The sequence below is a fragment of the Microcebus murinus genome, chromosome 2 (genome assembly GCF_040939455.1).
Source record: "Microcebus murinus isolate Inina chromosome 2, M.murinus_Inina_mat1.0, whole genome shotgun sequence".
Lineage (NCBI taxonomy): Eukaryota > Metazoa > Chordata > Mammalia > Primates > Cheirogaleidae > Microcebus > Microcebus murinus.
Window position 1 is genome coordinate 68,737,309 of NC_134105.1, and position 19,110 is coordinate 68,756,418.

General features: G+C 33.6%; 1 protein-coding gene across 1 annotated transcript in view; it reads right to left on the reverse strand.

Moving 5' to 3' along the window:
- COL24A1 (collagen type XXIV alpha 1 chain) overlaps positions 1–19,110 on the reverse strand; it is a 279,723-nt gene that overhangs the window by 144,274 nt on the left and 116,339 nt on the right. The window contains exon 23 of the mRNA XM_076010342.1: positions 18,994–19,038. Coding sequence (XP_075866457.1) covers positions 18,994–19,038 — 45 coding nt within the window. The remainder of the gene's footprint in view (positions 1–18,993; positions 19,039–19,110) is intronic.

Here is a 19,110-nt window from a genome sequence, read left to right on the forward strand (position 1 = left end):
TCAGTATCACTAAGAAACTATTTACTGACCACATCTATATGAGGCAGACTTTGTGACCTCTCAGAGCTTACTTTATCATTTTCTTAGATCCTAAAACCTTGTCTCCTAAACTTGTGTGAGCTCTTTGAGAGTAGGTGCTGTGTTCTGTTCATCTTGATGTTTATCTACATGCTCATCTTATTGCCTGGCACCATACTTGGCACATAGTAGGTGCTCAGTAAATATATATAGAATGAATGCATTGCATAAATTTGGTACTTGTTTCTTAATTAAAATATAAAATTGTTCAAGTTCCCACAATTTACTTACCTATAGGGATGTTAAGATTTTTACTCATTTAAGTTATAAAAAAAATAAGGAAATAAAAGAAGGTACCACAGAGGGGGAAAGATGTCCTTAGGAGACTGTCTTTCTTCTCTCTTTAGGTAGTAAGAGATCCTTCTGTCTGCCAGTTGTTTGGACTATGGTTCTTTTCAATACCACTTGATTGACATATGACATTTTTTAGAGCTCAAGTATAGGATAGCATTTTTAAAATATGCTGCAGAAAAGCTCTTGTGAAAGGTGAAGACATTGTTTACCAGAATAAAATCATCCTGGGTCACATTTCTCCTTTCTTCTTGCACTGTGATCTCCTTTGTATGTTTTCTTCCTGCTGGTATTGAGTTTCTATCCTACACAGTTGTGGCTTCAGTGATTGGTCTGTTCTTGGCTTCATTCTGTGCCTTCCAGATTGGGTATGATGTTGCTCACTAATTCTCTAGTAACTATTGGTTTTTAGAGGGTTTGAATTTTGATTTTGCTACACTAAAGACTACTCCTGGGTAAATTAGTAATCTCTGTAGTTAGTGCCAATCATAATACCAAAAGACACAATCTTGAACACCATAATCCCAAATGTTGAAACTAAAGATAAAAATCTCAAGTCTAAAATCTCAAATGTCTAAAATTCCAAAAATTATAATCTGGCAAGATTAAAATTCTGACTGTTGAAATCCTGAAAGTTGAATTTTTGGGAAGAGATTAGTGCATTTTCAGTTGTATGCAGGATAGTTGCATCATGTTACCTGCATTATGTTATGTGGAACTATTACTTTGTTATTGTCTTACCTGGAAATTAAGCAATGATTTAGGCAAACATGTTTGGGTGTGAAGTTGACGAGGGGTAGACTTGTGGACTTAATTATAGGTGTCAACTTGACTGGATCAAGGAATACCTACAAAACTGATAAAGCATTATTTTGGATGTGTCTGTTAGAGTGTTTCCAGAGGAGATTAATATGTGAGTTTGAGCAGGTTAGGTGGGGAAGATCTCCTCTCAGTGTTGGTGGGCACCATCCAATTGGCTGGAGTCTGGGATGTATAAATCCAGAATTTGAACTGGGCTCTCTCTGAGAGCTGGGACACACTTTTCTGCTGTCTTGGATGTAAGAACTCCAGGCTCACCAGCCTTTGGATTCTAGGACTTCCATCAGCAGGCCCCTGGCTCTTGGCCATGGACTGAGGGTTACACCTGGTTCTAAGGCCTTTGTGCTTGAACTGAGCCATGCTACTGGTATACCGGCATTTCCAGTTTGCAGATAGCCTATGATGGGACTTCTCAGCCACCATAGTCATGTGAGACAATTCCCCAAATAAACTTCCTTTCATATGTCTATATACATATCATTTTGGTTTTGTGTCTCTGAAAAATCTTGAGTAACACAGATTTAGTATTGAGAAAGCTGAATATCATTCCTTCTTAATATATTTCTTAGAGCGCAATGGAAGAGATCTGTGAAATTGTTCCCTCATAAAAAGGCTATGATAAGTTAAGTGCATGAGGCTATTTAATGGTGAAAGATAAAAGTTTAAAAGCTAATTATTATTGGTGCTGCAAAAGCAGAAACTCGTTTAATGGCAACAGCTGAGCAATAACCAAACTTTCAAATGGATAGCATATATTTAGAAAATTTGCAGACCATACTCACTCTCTAAATGTAAGTGCAGTGAGTGTTTTGAAGATGACAGAAGTGAAAATGCAGGTGGGCCGGCCATGGTGGCTCATGCCTGTAATCATGGCACTCTGGGAGGCCGAGGCGGGCAAATTGCTCGAGGTCAAGAGTTTGAGACCAGCCTGAGCAAGAGCGAGACCTGTCTCTACTATAAATAGAAAGAAATTAATAGGCCAACTAATATATATATATATATATATATATATATATATATATATATATATATATATATATATATAAAATTACCCGGGCATGGTGGCACATGCCTGTAGTCCCAGCTACTAGGGAGGCTGAGGCAGGAGGATCACTTGAGCTCAGGAGATTGAGGTTGCTGTGAGCTAGGCTGATGCCACGGCACTCATTCTAGCCTGGGCAACAGAGTGAGACTCTGTCTCAAAAAAAAAAAAAAAAGAAAAGAAAAGAAAAAAAAAACGCAGGTGAATAATATAAGAAATGTCTCCTGCCAAATTATTTAATCGTGTACTACTTCTGCCCCTTCACATATAGTGCCAATCCATCTTCAAATCATTTCCAATACTGGAGGCATAAATTATGTAAAGAGTTTTAGAAAGTTCTAATTCATTTTATGAATTTTTTACAAATTTGACTCTATGAAAATACACTATCACAACATGGACTTTGTGCATAAACATCATGCATGTATGTAAAAACATTAAAATTTTCCTCATTAATGAAGAGATATACTTTTTGTACATCTGCATTTGTGGAGGATAAAATTTCTAGAGATCTCAGCTCTACAGGTGATTATACATGACGTGGTGACCCATGACAATTTTTGATTGATCTCATCAAAAGACTTAGGTTTTCTGTCACATTATTTCAGACAACTGCAGTTATAAAGCTGGGTGAACCAACTTTACCAACAATTACCAACTATAGTGATATGATTTTAACACATTTCACTTTTGACCTATTTCTTTATGAATATGATTCATCTGCTCATAACTGATACTGTCATTAGTATATATGGATGTTTATGCTTACAAAGATATGTATCTTATTATTGCCTACTTTTCTCTTGTACTGGAGTCCTGCAATAAACAGGGGGAAAAAGTAAGAAATGTTCTTATCTTTTAGAACACTGATGATTGGGACCTCAAGACCATCATCAATTGATCTGCTAACCACTGCCACAGACGCTACATAGGTTGTTCTAAATATGGGGTAACCAGATACATACCAAGCTAGAGCTTTGCAAGAGGGAGGGGAGAAGGAAGTTCCAATTTCTGGTGGTTCTGGACCCACTTTCAGACCTCCTATGGGTATTTTAAGTGAATATCTACATCTTTAAGTCTCTGAAATGTTCTTGAGAGGAATACTAATATACTTCTTCATGACTTATTTGTTTGGTAAATCATTGGTTACTTAGAAGATATATTCTGCAAATAATGTCTATTTTGAACATTTCACCTGCATGTCTGGGCAAAAAGGATTAACAGAGCAGGACTGAGATTGCTATCTTTACAATGGCTGGCTTACAAAATTGACTCTTGGCTAGTCTCTGGGAATTTGGATTTGGGGAGGATTACTACCATTTCCAGAACTGGTAAGAGTGGCTCACTGTGCCTAAATGGTTTGTGCAAACAATATGGTTTTATGTTGAACACCTGGTTTCCTTCTGAGAGTCTGGAATGTTGCTACACAATAGTCAGAGGGTGTGTATCTGACCAGCCTTCAATGAAATACATGGGCATTGAGTATCTAGAGAGCTTTCATGGTAGACAATATGTCACACATTGTCACAACTTATTGCTGGGGGTGTTAAATACATCCTGTATGACTTATTTGGAGAGGACTCCAGGAAGCTACACCTAGTTTCCTCCAGACTTCACTCCATGTGCCTTTTCCCTTTATTGACTTTGCTCTGTATCCTTTTACTGTAATAAATCTTAGTAATGAATATGACTTATGCTGAGTCCTGTGAGTCCTACCAGTGAATTGCTAAAACTGGGAGTGGTATGGGGGACCTTTCCACACAGTGTCCTAAGGTACCTGTGTTAATATTATCTCCATGAGAAACTTGGGGAAAAAATAGAAACATAACTGCCTTGTTATCTTTCTTTTTATGCAGCAGCAGTAGCAGTAAATATAACTACCACAATTTAAATTTAATAAATGAACTCGGCAAAGTCTCAGGTTATAAAACCAACATAGAAAAACCAATAACACTTCTATGCACCAACAAAGACCAAGCTTAGAATCAAATCAGATCAAGAATTCAATCCCATTTACAAGAGCTGCAAGAAAACCCCCACAAAACCTAGAAATAAATTTAACCAAAGAAGTGAAAGATTTGTACAAGAAGAAGTACAAAGCACCATTGAAAGAAATTGTAGACACAAATAAATGGAAAAATATCCATGCTCATAGAGTGGAAGAATCAATATTGTTAAAATGACCACTTGTATTAACCTGCATGGATGGAACTTGAGACCATTCATATGGAATTAATACTCATCACTCACTGAAAATCAAACAGGTGGGAGGGTGGAGGAGAAGATGGGTAAATTCACACCTAATGGGTACAAAGCACACTATCTGGGGGCTGGGTACACTTGTAACTTTGACTCAAATTGTACAAAAGCAATTTATGTAACCAAAATATTTGTACCCCCATAATATTCTGAAATTAAAAAAAAATAAATAAACCAATTGGAAAAAAATCAATATTTATTTGAGCTCTAATGCGTGTTTTGCACATTCACTTAATTCTTTAAATATTTTCTAATTAAGAAAGAATTTTCATTATACTTTAAAGAAACAGCCTCCAACATTCTAAATTATTGGCCTATTTTCTTGAAGACAGCATCTTTTTTTCCCCCTAGTATTGCATGGGTTCAATCTGATGACCTTAAAGTGGTGACTCTTGTTTGTTATTTTTTTCCTCATTATGGTTCTCATTTTTCTCTTCCTTTAATAATCTGCATAAGCTCTAGTTTTCCCTTTAATATTGTGAAAAATAGAATCCATAGAGTAGCCAAATACTATAATGGCGTAAGTCTTATGTCCATGTTCATAAAAATGTCTGACAACATGCATAGCAACCAATTTGCCAGATACATTAAACACTGGGGAGCCAGAGGACCCATCAGAGAAGCAAGTGTCATAAGTGTGTATCTGTCCCAAGCCTGTGATTGGAAACTTCTTTTGGTAAACACAGGGAAAACATTACCAGTGGCAGCATGGAATTCTACAAAACCCATCATGATAAAGCTCTAGATAGCTTTCTAACCATTCACTTGGAGATATCACAGCACAATGATCTATTTGCTTGACCTGGCCTTCTAGATGACCAATTAAAAAAATGAACCAATAGATGGTTGAGGTCCAAATGGACCTAGAGGAAATGCATTTCCATTTTCTTTTAGTTTTAAAATGGCATAATCTAGAGCAGGGTTCCTCAAATTTTTTAAACAGGGGGCCAGTTCACTGTCCCTCAGACCGTTGGAGGGCCGGACTATAGTTTTAAAAAACTATGAACAAATTCCTATGCATACTGCACATATCTTATTTTGAAGTAAAAAAACAAATGGGCAAAAACACCTGCATGTGGCTGATGGGCCATGTTTGAGGACGCCTGATCTAGAGTTTCATCAGGTGCTTTAAACCATGGCTTGATTTCCATCACCAATCATCACTAAGAGTAGAACAGAACTCTTTATAAGTGAAGGTTACCTTTGCACATTTACTAATTGTATCTGGCCACAAACTTGGATCTGTGCGTTCATCCACTATAAAATTTACAACACATCAACAGGTGAAAATATAACCGTGATTGAAGACCAAAAAAAAAAAAAAAAAAAAAAAAAAATGACCACACTGCCCAAAACAATCTACAAACTCAATGCAATTCCTATAAAAATACCAATGTCATTTTTCATAAGATTAGTAAAAAACAATTCTAAAATTCATATAGAACCAAAAAAGTACCTGAATGGCTAAAGCAATCCTGAGAAAAAAGAACAAAACTGGAAACACCCCATTACCTACCTTGAAATTATACTACAAGGCTACAGTAAGTCAAACAGCATAGTATTGGCATAAAAGTAGACACACAGACCAATGAAACAGAATAGAATATTCAGAAATAAAACCATATACCTACAGCAAACTGATCTTTGACATAGCAGCAAAACATGTATTGGGGAAAGAACACACCATTTAATAAATGGTGCTGGGAAAATTAGATAGCCATATACAGAAAAATAAAACTGGATCTCTATCTCTCACCATATACAAAAATTAACTCAAGATGGATTAAAAACTTAAGTGCAAGACCTAAAACCATAAAAGCTCTAGAAGAAAACCTAGGAAAAACTCTTCTGGATTTGGCCTAGGCAAAGAATCTAAGACTAAAGCAACAAAAACAAAAATAGATAAATGGGACTTCATTAAACTAAAAAGTTCTGCATAGCAAAAGAAATAATCAAAAGAGTAAATAAAAAAACCTACAGAATTGGAGAAAATATTCACAAAGTATGCATCTGACAAAGGACTAATATCCAGAATCTATAAGGAACTCAGTTCAGCAGGAAAAAAACAAACCCCATTAAAAAAGTGAAAAAATGACATGAACAGGCATTTTTCAAAAGTAAATACACAAATGGCCGACAAACATATGAAAAAATGTTCAACATCACTAATCATCAGGGGATTATAAATTAAAACCACAATGAGATACCATCTTACTCTAATTATAACAGCCATTATCAAAAAGTCAAAAAACAATAGATGTTGGTGTGGATGTGGTGAAAAGGGAACTCTCATACACTGCTGGTGGGAATGGAAATTAGTACAACCTCTGTGAAGATCAGTATGGAGATTTCTCAAATAACTAAAAGTAGATCTACCATTCAATCCTCTAATCCCACTACTGGGTATCTGCCTACCCAGAAGAAAGTAAATCATTATATCAAAAAGATAGCTGCACTCATATGTTTATCACAGCACAATTCACAATCACAAACATAGAGAATCAACCTGAGTGCCCATCAATTGAAAAGTGGATAAAGACAAATGTTTACTATACATCAATAAGAAAGAATGAAATAACATCTTTTGCAGCAACCTGGATGAAAATGGAGGCCATCGTCCTAAGTGTAGAAACACAGTAAAAGAAAAATCAATGCTACACATTCTCACTTATAAGTGGGAGCTAAACTATGGTTACACAGGGGCACACAGACTGGTATAATAGACACTGGAGACTCACAAGGTGGGGAGGAGAGGAGGTGAGGGATTAAAAATTCCTATGGGGTACAATGTACACTACTTGGGTGATGGGTACACAGAAAGCCCAGAGTTTACCACTATATAGTATATACATGTAACAGAATTCAACTTATACCTCCTAAATCTATTAAATATTAAAATTTTTAAAAGGAAAGGAAAAAAAGTAAGTGTAAAGAAAAAGAGAGAATGCAAAGAAAATGCTGAGCTTTCAACGCTTGCTAACTGGACACTGTGGTGCCTATTACTGGAAACATGGATAGGAGGGATTGGAATGGATTTTAGAAGAGAATTATGAGTATAGATTTAAATGCAGTGAGTGTGAGGCACGATTTTTAACTTTATGAAAAACTACAAATCAGAGAAAACTTTTGGATTTACTTTCATCTGTTATTGATTTTTTAAACAGAAGTTACACTCTGTGATTTAGTTTTTGTTTCACAAACCACGGTCCTTAAAGGATTTAAAGCCAAGCAGGGGAAGACATATGCAAATAAGTAAAGGCAGCAAGTGGTGATAGAAGCATGTATAAAATAGAGAGGACACCTGGAGGGAAGTCTATTAGTAATACTTGAATTGACTTGTGGAAAAAGAGTAGGTATTTGTGAGCCAGAAAAGTTGGGAAGGACATTGCAAGTAACTAGTTAGGGCCAGGTGAGCTGTGGCCCATTGTGCTTTACCTCCCTCCAGCTACTCCAAACTGCTTACAGTACAGTTCTACAAACACTTCAGGTCCTTTCATGCTTCCATAACTTTTTCTCATGCTGTCATTCTCATTAAAATGTCCTCCCTTATTCTGAATGCATCACAAGAATCTGTCTTATTTAAGCACATTAAAGTCCTCTAAGAATACAACCAGTAGTAAATATATTTTTAAAATTACCTTTCATTTCTTAATTTATCACAGTGCAATATATTCTTATTGTCAATGTGCAACATATAAGGCATGTGTTCATTGCTGTAGGAGAGTTTTCTGTAGAGATAGTTCAAGTAAAAAAGTAACTGTGATATAAAGCAATATATGCTAAGGACCATAATAATGATGATAAAGTGCTGAAGGGCTTTTAAAGAAGGGGAGGAAGTGGATGTAACTGGGGATGGAGATTAGAAAAGACCTCATGGTTGAGCAGGTGATCAGAGACGGTTCTTGAAAGTTGGTGTTTGGTGGACAATGGGAGTGAGAAAGTGAGGGTCTTTAGAGGTGACAGGAACAGACTGAAACAAAGTCAAATTAATGAAAAAAAGAGATGTTTCATAAACAGAAGATAGAGTGAAAATGCAAAATATCTCCACCTAATTGGAAATACAAATTTAATGACATTCTCTGGGAACTTCTTAAAAATACTGAAAGAAAAACTCACTAAAACTTAATAGGTGAAAATGCAAATGCTTTGACCCTTAAAGCAAGACTTCAAAAACCATGTATAGTGTTCAAAAAAACATGTATAGTGTTCAAAAAAATGTTTCTAGTGAACACATACACATAAAGAGAAGATTTTACTATTCTTGAAAATATTTTCTGGTTAGTGTTTGTTAAGGAAAAAAAATGATAAATTTCAGTAAAGTACTTTGGATATATATGTGGTATACACATAAATACAAATTAATTCATTATGTTCACAGTACACAAAATGAATGAATGGTAGCAACACAATCTGTCTGGTAATTTGAATCTGTTTGAGAGTAAGATTTGAAGAAATTACATTTGTGTTTAATGTTTTTTTCTTAATCATAAAAAACTAATGAAGCAGAATCACATATGCAGACTCATTTAACAAAATCTGGTGCATCTCAAATTAAGTATAACTTTCTAGAACAAGAAAGGGCAAACTAAAGCCTGTAGGCCATATCCTGCCAGACGTCTGTTTTTGTAAATAAAGCTTTCCTGGGAACAGAGCCAGACTCATTCATTTATGTATTGTCTATGGCTGCTTTTGTATTATAACAGCAGGGTTGAGTAGTTGTGAAAGAGACCATATGGCCTAAAAGCCTAAAATATGTACTTTCTGTCCCAATACAGAAAAGTTTCCTGACTCCTATAATGTTTGTAGCCTTTAAGTTACAAAATTTAGGACATTAGTTACATAGGTCCTAAATATTTTTTAAAAGATCAAAACCACAAAAATTTTTCACTAGCCTATTCTCAGATTATGATTGGCCATCACCTTCTGTAAGAACGGTAATGCCAACAAGTGACCTAAGACAACACTTTTAGCTTGGACCCAACATTATTTCCATCAGTCCATCCCATTCTTTGATATGAAGAAGAAATATATTCTCCATTTTATATATACTGAGCATAAAACATCATCAGAAATCTTTGTTATTTTTATTGATGTATAAATATCTAAATAAAAATAAGACAGTGCACTACTAATAAGTACAAATGGTATAGTTTCTATGGAAACACAAGTTCAAGGGAAAACCCTTAGTATCCCCTTCTAACCAAAATGTCACCCCTTGACTCCTTCTATATAGAGACTAGGAGCTTCCATTTCCTCCAGAGTTAATATCAACTCTTTGTAATATCCTTACCTAAGAGAACAGTAACACTTTTTCTATTCAAACAAAGCCAGAGTTTCTCTATCAACACATATGTCCTTATGATAGGTGCCAAAATAATTTTTACTTTTTTTCTTGGAGTATCTTATATAAGAGGACTAATCTTTTATAAAACTATGTATATTATTCTTTTCTCATTTTCTAGATCATACACCACTTAAGGATCAAGTCTTATTTAACTCTATCTTTAGCACACAGTGAATGGTCAATAAGTATTTTCGATGATATTACAAATAAGTGAATAAATGTTTTGCCTGTATTTCTCATTTTTTTTGGTTATAAAAGTCACAATATCCATCTAAAACACAGAAATATAAGTACATGTTGAAGAAATGCATAGGAGATAGACATACTTACAGACAATGAATTTACTTCAAATCATAGAACAATAATCTTTAAACCATTTGGATTCTAAATCTTAATGTCCCAAGGACAAATATAGAATTACATTGAATGTGATTTTGAAAAATAATTCTTATGAGTAAATATTTAGAAATCAGAGGGAATAAGAAATTATTATTTCTATCAATTCTAAATCAGGTAAAATGATCAAGTTTATGTTTCCTTAGAAGGCTAAAGGCTAATTGCTTCTGGGCACTCAGTATACTAAATGTTCATGTCTAAAAAAGACTGATGCTATTGGAAGCACAAAACTTTTTATATTTTGAGACAGGGTCTTGCTCTGTCACTTGGGCTAGAGTGTAGTAGCCTGATCATAGCTCACTACAGCCTCAAACTCTGGGCTCCAGTGATCCTCCTGCTTCAGCATCCTGAGTAACTGGGACTATAGGTGTGCGCCACTGAACCTGGTTAATTTTTGTATTTTTTTGTAGAGACCAGGTCCTGCTATATTGTTCAGGCTGATCTCGAACTCCTGGCCTTAAGTGATCCTCCTACCTAGGCTCCCAAAGTGCTAGGATTACAGATGTGAGTCACCATGCTTGGCCACAAAGTTCCATTTTAATATCTCTTTTATTTGATTCTTTAAAAGTAGTAGTTTATACTATTCCAATTTGGGCAATCTGAGAAACTTTATTAGACTAGGTAGGATACTGCTTTATTACGCTTGAATATGGCTTTTAATATGGCAGGTATGATAAATATTTTGTTCTTTAACAGTACTTAAGTACTAGATCTTATTCCTTTTCCTGGAATATTTTACTTTTTAATTGTTACTAAGTGTACATTTATTAAGAATAAAAGAGAAATATACTAAATATAAAATAGTGTCTAGAAGCCTTTATATGTTCAAGGTATGCTTAGTTTTCAACAACTTCTGTTTTTAGACTGCAGCACAGACATGTGTATCATTTATTTTCCCTGTGGACAGACATTTTGCCTTTTCATTTTTATATTATAATCATGTGAATTTTTCTTTTCATTTTTGTTGCTTCCCCCCTAATAACCACTTACATATGATTTAATCTTGGTTTACCTCTTACCACTACATTTAAAAGATTTTTTTTTTTATTTTGTGATACGAACAACTTTCTGTAGTCTTCAATTTTTCATACCTTTTAACTTTCATAGCTGTAGGAAAAGAATACTGTAGGAACACATCTAATACAGTATTTATTGTTCCCCTACTAATTTGATTTGCTATTTATACAGAGATGCCACAACTGTCAGGAAAATAATATTTCTAATAGCAGCCTCAAAGACCCAGAAATCCTAACATCCTTATAAGTACCACAATGGTATTAGAAATTTGCTCAATGGATTAGAAATTTTATCATTTTCTTAGAGAAATTTCTTTTGTTTATGATTACAAAACTATTAGCATCTCACTAATAATGTATTAGGTCATTAAACATGATTTTGAATCAATAGTTTAGTTTATTATATCTCAAACAAGATGTAGCACAATTAATCAAAGTATGTGTCTAAACTATTGACACAGTTTTGCCATCTTAACAGTATCTTGTTTATGCCAGCAGCAAAGAAGGCTGGAGAGCGAATGGCAATGAGAGCGAGAAAGGCATTTTTCACAGCTTGTTGAGAATTGAATACTTTTTCCTATAAGAAGTGGTCCAAAGTCTGGAAGAAGTGGTAGTCAGTTGGTGCAAGGTCTGGTGAATACGGTAAATGACAGAGAGTTTCCAAGTCCAGCTTTTGTAGTTTGAGCAGTGATGTTTTTTGCAACATGTGGTCTTGCAATAGGATTTGCCTGTTTCTATTGGCCAATTTCAGTTTTTTAATCTAATCGAAAGCATCCTTATCATTTTGTCCAATTTTGGTTGCAGTAGACATCCGCTATAATCAATTGACTAGGTTTTATGAGGCTGTCTTGGATAATACCAGTGCTGGACCACCAAACAGACACAATTAGCTTTTTTTGATGAATATTTAGTTTTGGACTTTGTTCCAATACTTTATCTAGTCATTGTGCTGAATGCTTGTGACTGTCAAAAACAATCTATTTTTTACCACACGTAACAATATGGTGTAGAAATGTTTCCCCTTTATGTCATGACAGCAAAGAAAGGCAAGCTTCGAGATGATTTTTCTTTTGATGTTTGTTTAATTTATGTAGTACCATCTATCCAGCTTCTTTTAAATTGTCTAATATTGTTGGATTAGTAATGTCAAACGTTTTTGTTAATTTACGCTTAGGTTAGCATGAATTTGCTTCCACTACAGTTTTTCATTTATCATTATCCACCTTGGTCTCACGTAATCCATGTGGCTCATTTTCAAGATTAAAATGACCAGAATAGAACTTTTTAAACCATCAGCATATTATGTATTCATTAGTCACATCCTTTCAAAGACTTTGTTGATATTTTGACCTGTTTGTATTGTGTTGGTTTTATGATGGAACTCATATTTGAAAATAATGCTAAATTCTGACTTATCTATGGTTTTGTAAAAATTGTTCTAAAAAATCTGAAAGATAATCACAAGTCAAAATATACATTTTAAAGAATGAAGATGTACCTTTACAATAAAAATAAAACAAGAAATGTCAAAGAGAAATGTCACAGATATTAACTATCAAACTTAGTGCTTAAGGAAGTCAGACATTTCATACTTAATAACCTAATAATAATTCACCTTGAAGTTACTTGCACCTAGTTTTCAGAGAATAGTGGGTTGAGTAGATTGTGCTTTTTGAATTCATTTCCCTTTAATTTACCTGGAATTATAATGTCATTATCTTTTCTGTTGATATCCAATGATAAGTTCACATCCTTTTTTATTTTACCTTTCGTTGCCATTTATTTACATTCTTTTCTAATTTTCTATACCTTCAAAGATATAATACTATAGTGAAATTAATTCACTATGACTCTATGACTTTTTAATCAAATAAATGATGGCATTTATGCATTCCAAAGATGATAAATGCCAAATACATGATCCAAAGACATAATTTTAATATGCTTGTGGTTTTTCATAATTGCTTCTCAAACTATAATGTGGTGCTTGTGGCCCCATAACCTCTAACTTCATGCAGTAATAACAGAATAGTACGTATTAATTACAAAGACTACTGGAAATCTTAAGCTAATTGTTAAGAGGAAGCAGGATGATACTGGCAAGTTAGAGATATCTCCTTTTTAGTTCCAGCTCTGCTACTATACTAGCTGACTTAGGACAAGTTTTTTAACTTCTCTGAAACTGAAGTTTACTTTTATATAAAATAGGAATAATAAATATTTCCCAGAGTCTCTATGATGATTAAATGATATAATATATGCAAAGTAACTGGCATATCATAGGTTTTCATTAAATGGTAGACATTTTTACCATATTCAGGTAAACATCCTTCTGATGATGGAATATATCATGGATATATATTTCATATACTTTCTATCCCCTGAGAAAAATTACCACTCTCTACCATATAAGAGGTATACAACAGCTTTGCAGCTGTGCTATAGTTATGAATAGCTTAAGAACAGGAGGTGGTAGATGATGTTCTTTAAGATAAAGGCACTGAAACTACAGAGGCTCTACTCAGGGCAGTTGGTAGAGTTTTACTTTAGTTCTTCTGATTTGGCTAAATGGTACCACCGACTTCTGAGTCTGTCCCTTAAGGAAATTTGACTTCGTATGATTTAGGTAGGTCCCTCTAAAGCTATCATTCTCCTATCAAAAAAGGAAAAACGAAACTCTTAAAACAAAATAAAATAAACTTATGTCAAGCTAATTTCATAGTAATGCTTCCAATAGCAGCAAAACAACACAATACTGCAGGTGTCCTCAAACTACAGCCCGCAGGCCACATGTGGGTGTTTTTGCCCATTTGATTTTTACTTCAAAATAAAATATGTGCAGGGTGCATAGAAATTTGTTCATTGTTTTTTTAAACTATAGTCCGGCCCTCCAACGTTCTGAGGGACAGTGAACTGGCTCCCTGTTTAAAAAATCTGAGGACTCCTGCACTACTGTATCAAATGAGGTTTTGTGCTGAGCACTTCTAAAATATTTTTTCCCAGCTCCTTCAAAATCTTTCTGGTTTCTATTTTAAATACATTAAATTATATTTTCATACTTCTCAGAGATTAATAACATTTGACAATATTTTAAAATTAAATTACCAGCTTGGCCTAGAATATTATAAGTTAAAATTTCATTTTACCCATTTTCAAATTTCCTAACCATTAATTCAAATTTTTCTAACCATTAATTCCCAAGGATGCACTTCGTGTTTCCATTTAAAGACAGAAAAAATTGATGATTACTTGATGCAGAGAAGAGGCCTTAGAATTGTTGATAGAAATTTTGGATTTGAAATCCAGATTGGCTGCTTATTAGCTGTATGAATTTGAACACATCACATAACTTCAATAAATTTCAGTTTCCTCATTTATAGAACAGCAATAAGAAGACCGATTTTATAAAGGTTGCCTCAAGATTAAGTGAGATTAATAGGTTATCAATACATAGATTTATTTCCTCTAATTTCCTCCTCTGACTCCACCTCTACTTGGTTTTGAATGAACTGGTTATAATCCAGCTTGGAATGAACTGTCAAAAGATCTATGATGCTAAAGGTTTTGCAATGAGGAGTAGAGAAGTAGAAATTTTGAGGATTATCCATGGCCTTTCCTCTTCCATTTATTATACATTAGCACACCAGAGGGAAGACAGAATAAAAGAAAGGACACAGTAAATTGCTCATGAAATCTTGCTAAATTGATGTTAAGAAATGACTGAGGTAAACCAATCAAATCAGTTGGGTTATATTTTAAGAAATAAATCAATGTGGCCAGACTATAGAACGATCATATGAATCTCTTCAAGTGGACAGAAATGTGGCAACTGAAATTTAATGTAATTAAGGGCAATTTATGAAAAAATAAATCTACATTTTATACGTAAAATAACCAACCAGGAAAGAGTCTTGGGAGTCCCCTGTTAATTATCTTCCAAAGACATCCCCAGTTTTCCTGTTATGGGAAAAGGCCTGCCTGGATTTGAGTATTGTCAATAATAAAGAAAACATAGTAGAAATCATTATGCTACTCATGGAGAAAGCTGTGAACGTATCACCTCTAAAATACTTAATCTAGTTCAGTTTGATCTAACTTCAGAAAGATGTAAAGAAAACTACGAAAAGGCCAGAGAAAAGAAGCCAAATTGGCAGGTAAAAGGAAGGTCAGAAAATGCTAAATTCTAAAATTCTTAGAAACAAGACATGGTCTCTTAGAATTGGAATTATCCTTAGACATCATTCCTATGCTTCCAGAATATTTCTGATAAATCATAAATAGTTTAGTTATCAAAGGCATATTGTATGCTGGGGACTTATTAGACTTCTTTCTTTTTTGCAGCCTACATCCAATCTATCACCTCACATAAATCTCAAATACATCCACTTCTCTTTATCTTCACTGCTGCCAGTCTGGTCCAAGTCATCTTTCTGTCTCATTTCGACTACTATAATAGAATCCTGAATGCTTACCCTCTTCTACTTCTGCTCCTTACAACCATGTCTGAATTCCCAATCCTTGCAACCAGAGTGATCTTAAAACATAAATTAAATCATGATACTGGCATACTTAGAGTATCTTCAACAGTTTTTCATCAATCTTAGGATCAATTTCAAAGTAATTAAACATAGCTCGGAATGATGAGCTTCTGCCTCCTTCACGAGTATCACCTCATGTGACTTTTCCCTTTGTTCACCAAGGTATATCCACACCGGTTTTCTTTTAGTTCCTCAAAATAGCTAAATGTTTCCCCACTTAAGACTGTCACATATAACAATAACCACCAGTGCAACGGCTAACATTTATCAAGTGTTTACTATGTGACTGGCACTGTGCTAAGTGCTTTATGTGTATTATCATGTCTAATCCTCATAAGAAACTTTATGAGGTAGTTATTTTCATCCTTTTATTGATGAAGAAACAAATCTTTAGAGAAATTAAGTAATTTATCTAAAGCAAGGGAAGTGGCAAAAGTGGGAAATATGTACAGTGCATATTTCAGGAATGTTCTTTCTCCCTACCTTCCCTGGCTAACTCATACCATTCTTTATGGTTACAATTCATATGTCTGTCCTTAAAATAGCCTTTTCCCATCTCCTGATAAGAGATTTGGCACCCTTGTCATAGTCCCTTAAACTTTTCCTTTATACAATATATCAGAGTTATATGTTTCTTTATGTCAATAGTTAATGCCTGTCAAATCTCTGATAGGCTGTAAGTTTCATGAAGGCAGAGACCGTATGAAGGTGCCTGCTGCAATCAATAAATATCTGCTGAATAAGTGATTGAAGATAGTCCTCAGACCTTCCAATAATGAGGTGTTGAATCACTCTATGGAAGAGCCTATTTGAGTGTTAGAAATTCTGTTAAAATACCCTTGCTTACATTAAACCAAAATCTATTCCCTTATGATGTCTATCTACTAATCCTAATACTAGTCTCTTGACCAATATTGAAAAAGCATATTCTTTCTTTTACAGCTCTTCAAATACTTTCAGCCTACACAGTTTAAGACAGAGAGGACTAGTAATTATGATGAAATAATTCTAGGTTTATTCATAAAAACTGAAATGCTAGAATAAGGAAGAAGGCAGGGCATCTTTTGAAAGTACAGACTCATTTAGAGCACATTTATAAAAATTAATTCTTTGTACACAGCAAGTATTGCAAGAAGTAGACATGAAATGTAGATGCGACTACTGTGCTTGGCATGCTCTATCATAAATTGGGTTCTAAGTGGTATAAATCAGAAAGAAAAGAAAAGAAAAGAAAAAAAAAGAAAAGAAAAGAAAAGAAAGAAAGAAAGAAAGAAAGAAAGAAAGAAAAAGAAAGAAAGAAAACTAGAGAAGGTACAGTTAAAGCCAATTGAATTACTGTATAAGAAAATTGGGCAAAATAAAAACTATTTTGCAAGATTGATGTGATAAAGTATGACCCTATTCTTCCTATATCTCTTTAGAGTTTTCTGGGCAACAGAACTCTAGAGTAGATGAACTATATTTTCAAAACTTGGAAATTAACAAGACAAAAATAGAAGCTGGGAATTACTGACAGCCAAAAATATTCTTTAGACATTTTATATTGTTAAATTAACTCAATATAGTCAGTAGTTTTTTAAGGAAGTCTTTATCTCCTATTCTTAACGAGCAAGAATCTCAAAGTTGAAAAAGTCCTTTTGCATGGCAACTTATCTGATGCTTAAAGCATCTCTAACAACATTTATGCCAAACAGCTGTTGAACTAACATTAAAACATCTCAGCATGGTATAATGCAGAGATTTGGATTTTGAGTTTAGAGTTCTGGGTTTAAATCTCAATTCAGCAATTTATTAGCTATGTAACTTTGAACTATTAATAGTTACTTACTGAACTCCAGTTTCCTAATTTTAAAAACTGGAATAACAAAATGCATCTTCAAAAATATCATAATATAAAACATTAATATTATGCCTGGCACATAGCAAATGTTCAATCACTATTATTTTTCTTTCCAGGAACAAAAATCTACTACTTGCCAAGACAGTCCATTTCCTTTTTGGATAGCACTGGCAATGGGTTCTTATCCTGTGTGTGACTAGTCCAAAACTATTAAGTAAATAACATTTAAAAGTTTAATATATAAGATGTTATTTTAAGAAAAGATGTTCTTCAATGGTATTTTTACTTTGGATACTAGCCTTCGTTTATAGTTTATATATATTTCATAAGCAATCTGTCACTCAGAAATGGCAGAATTTAATCTGAGTGACTTTAGGGAAATGTTACAATTATATTTGATAAGAAGCTTTTAATGATCTAATTTTTATAAATATCACATTGAAACTTCCTTTTACAGCAAAAACAGGAACAAAAAGCTCACTTTCAGGATTAACTGTGGTAAAAATCTTTTAAGATTAAACAAATCCCTCCTTATTTTATTAATAATTAATGATAAAAATAAGAGTATCAGAAATGTTTTATTGTTTTATCATAAGACTAGGAGTTATAATTGTTTAATATAATTTATACTTACAAAACAATTTTGTAGGAAATTTTATTTTTGCTTAAGTCATAAAATAGGCTGGGAATTGAATTTGTTCATTAAAGTTATCAAATGATATCACCTGTTTTGTGACAATTAGCACACTGTAAATAAATTCACTTTCCTTGTGCTAATTTAATTTTCTGCTTTATAAATGTTATGTGAGTTCACTTGTTAAAGACTACATTAGCTGGCTTTGTAGAAAATCAAATTACTTCTAACAGACTTGATTTAAATATAACAGGAAGCCTTGTACTTCCACAATAATGTAAATTCAAACAACTCAAACTTTATTTGAGAAAAGGAATTCTACTTTCCAGTTCATTATCTCTTGGTTCACTCCAACATTTCAAATCCGAAGAAAAATTATCTCTGAGCTCTTAAATTATTTTATGATTTAGTAAGCTTTTTAATAACGAAAAATTTTAAGGTCAAATTTAGATTGAAGTAATCAGAACTAAAATTGAGAAAACCAAATATGAGAAACAAGAATGTTCCTAAGATCATAAATATAATTTAGATTGGATGAAAACATCATTGTGTACTTTCCCTCATTTCTCTTTTGTATAGGTTTTGTTTGCAGAAATATTACAAGTGAGTTTAAATTTGTACTAGAAAAGAATTATTCTGATTCTGAGTCACATGATTATGGCTAATAGATCATGGTTAAGATGATTCCTAAAAATGCTTACAGATGACTGAAAAAAAAGAGCATAAAAAAACTTACTGTTTCACCAATCTTTCCAATATTTCCTTGATCTCCTACTTCTCCCTGTCAATAAAGAATATACAGTTGTAAAATGATTATTTTTCAAATAAGATTATTTATGGCAGATCTTCTGTT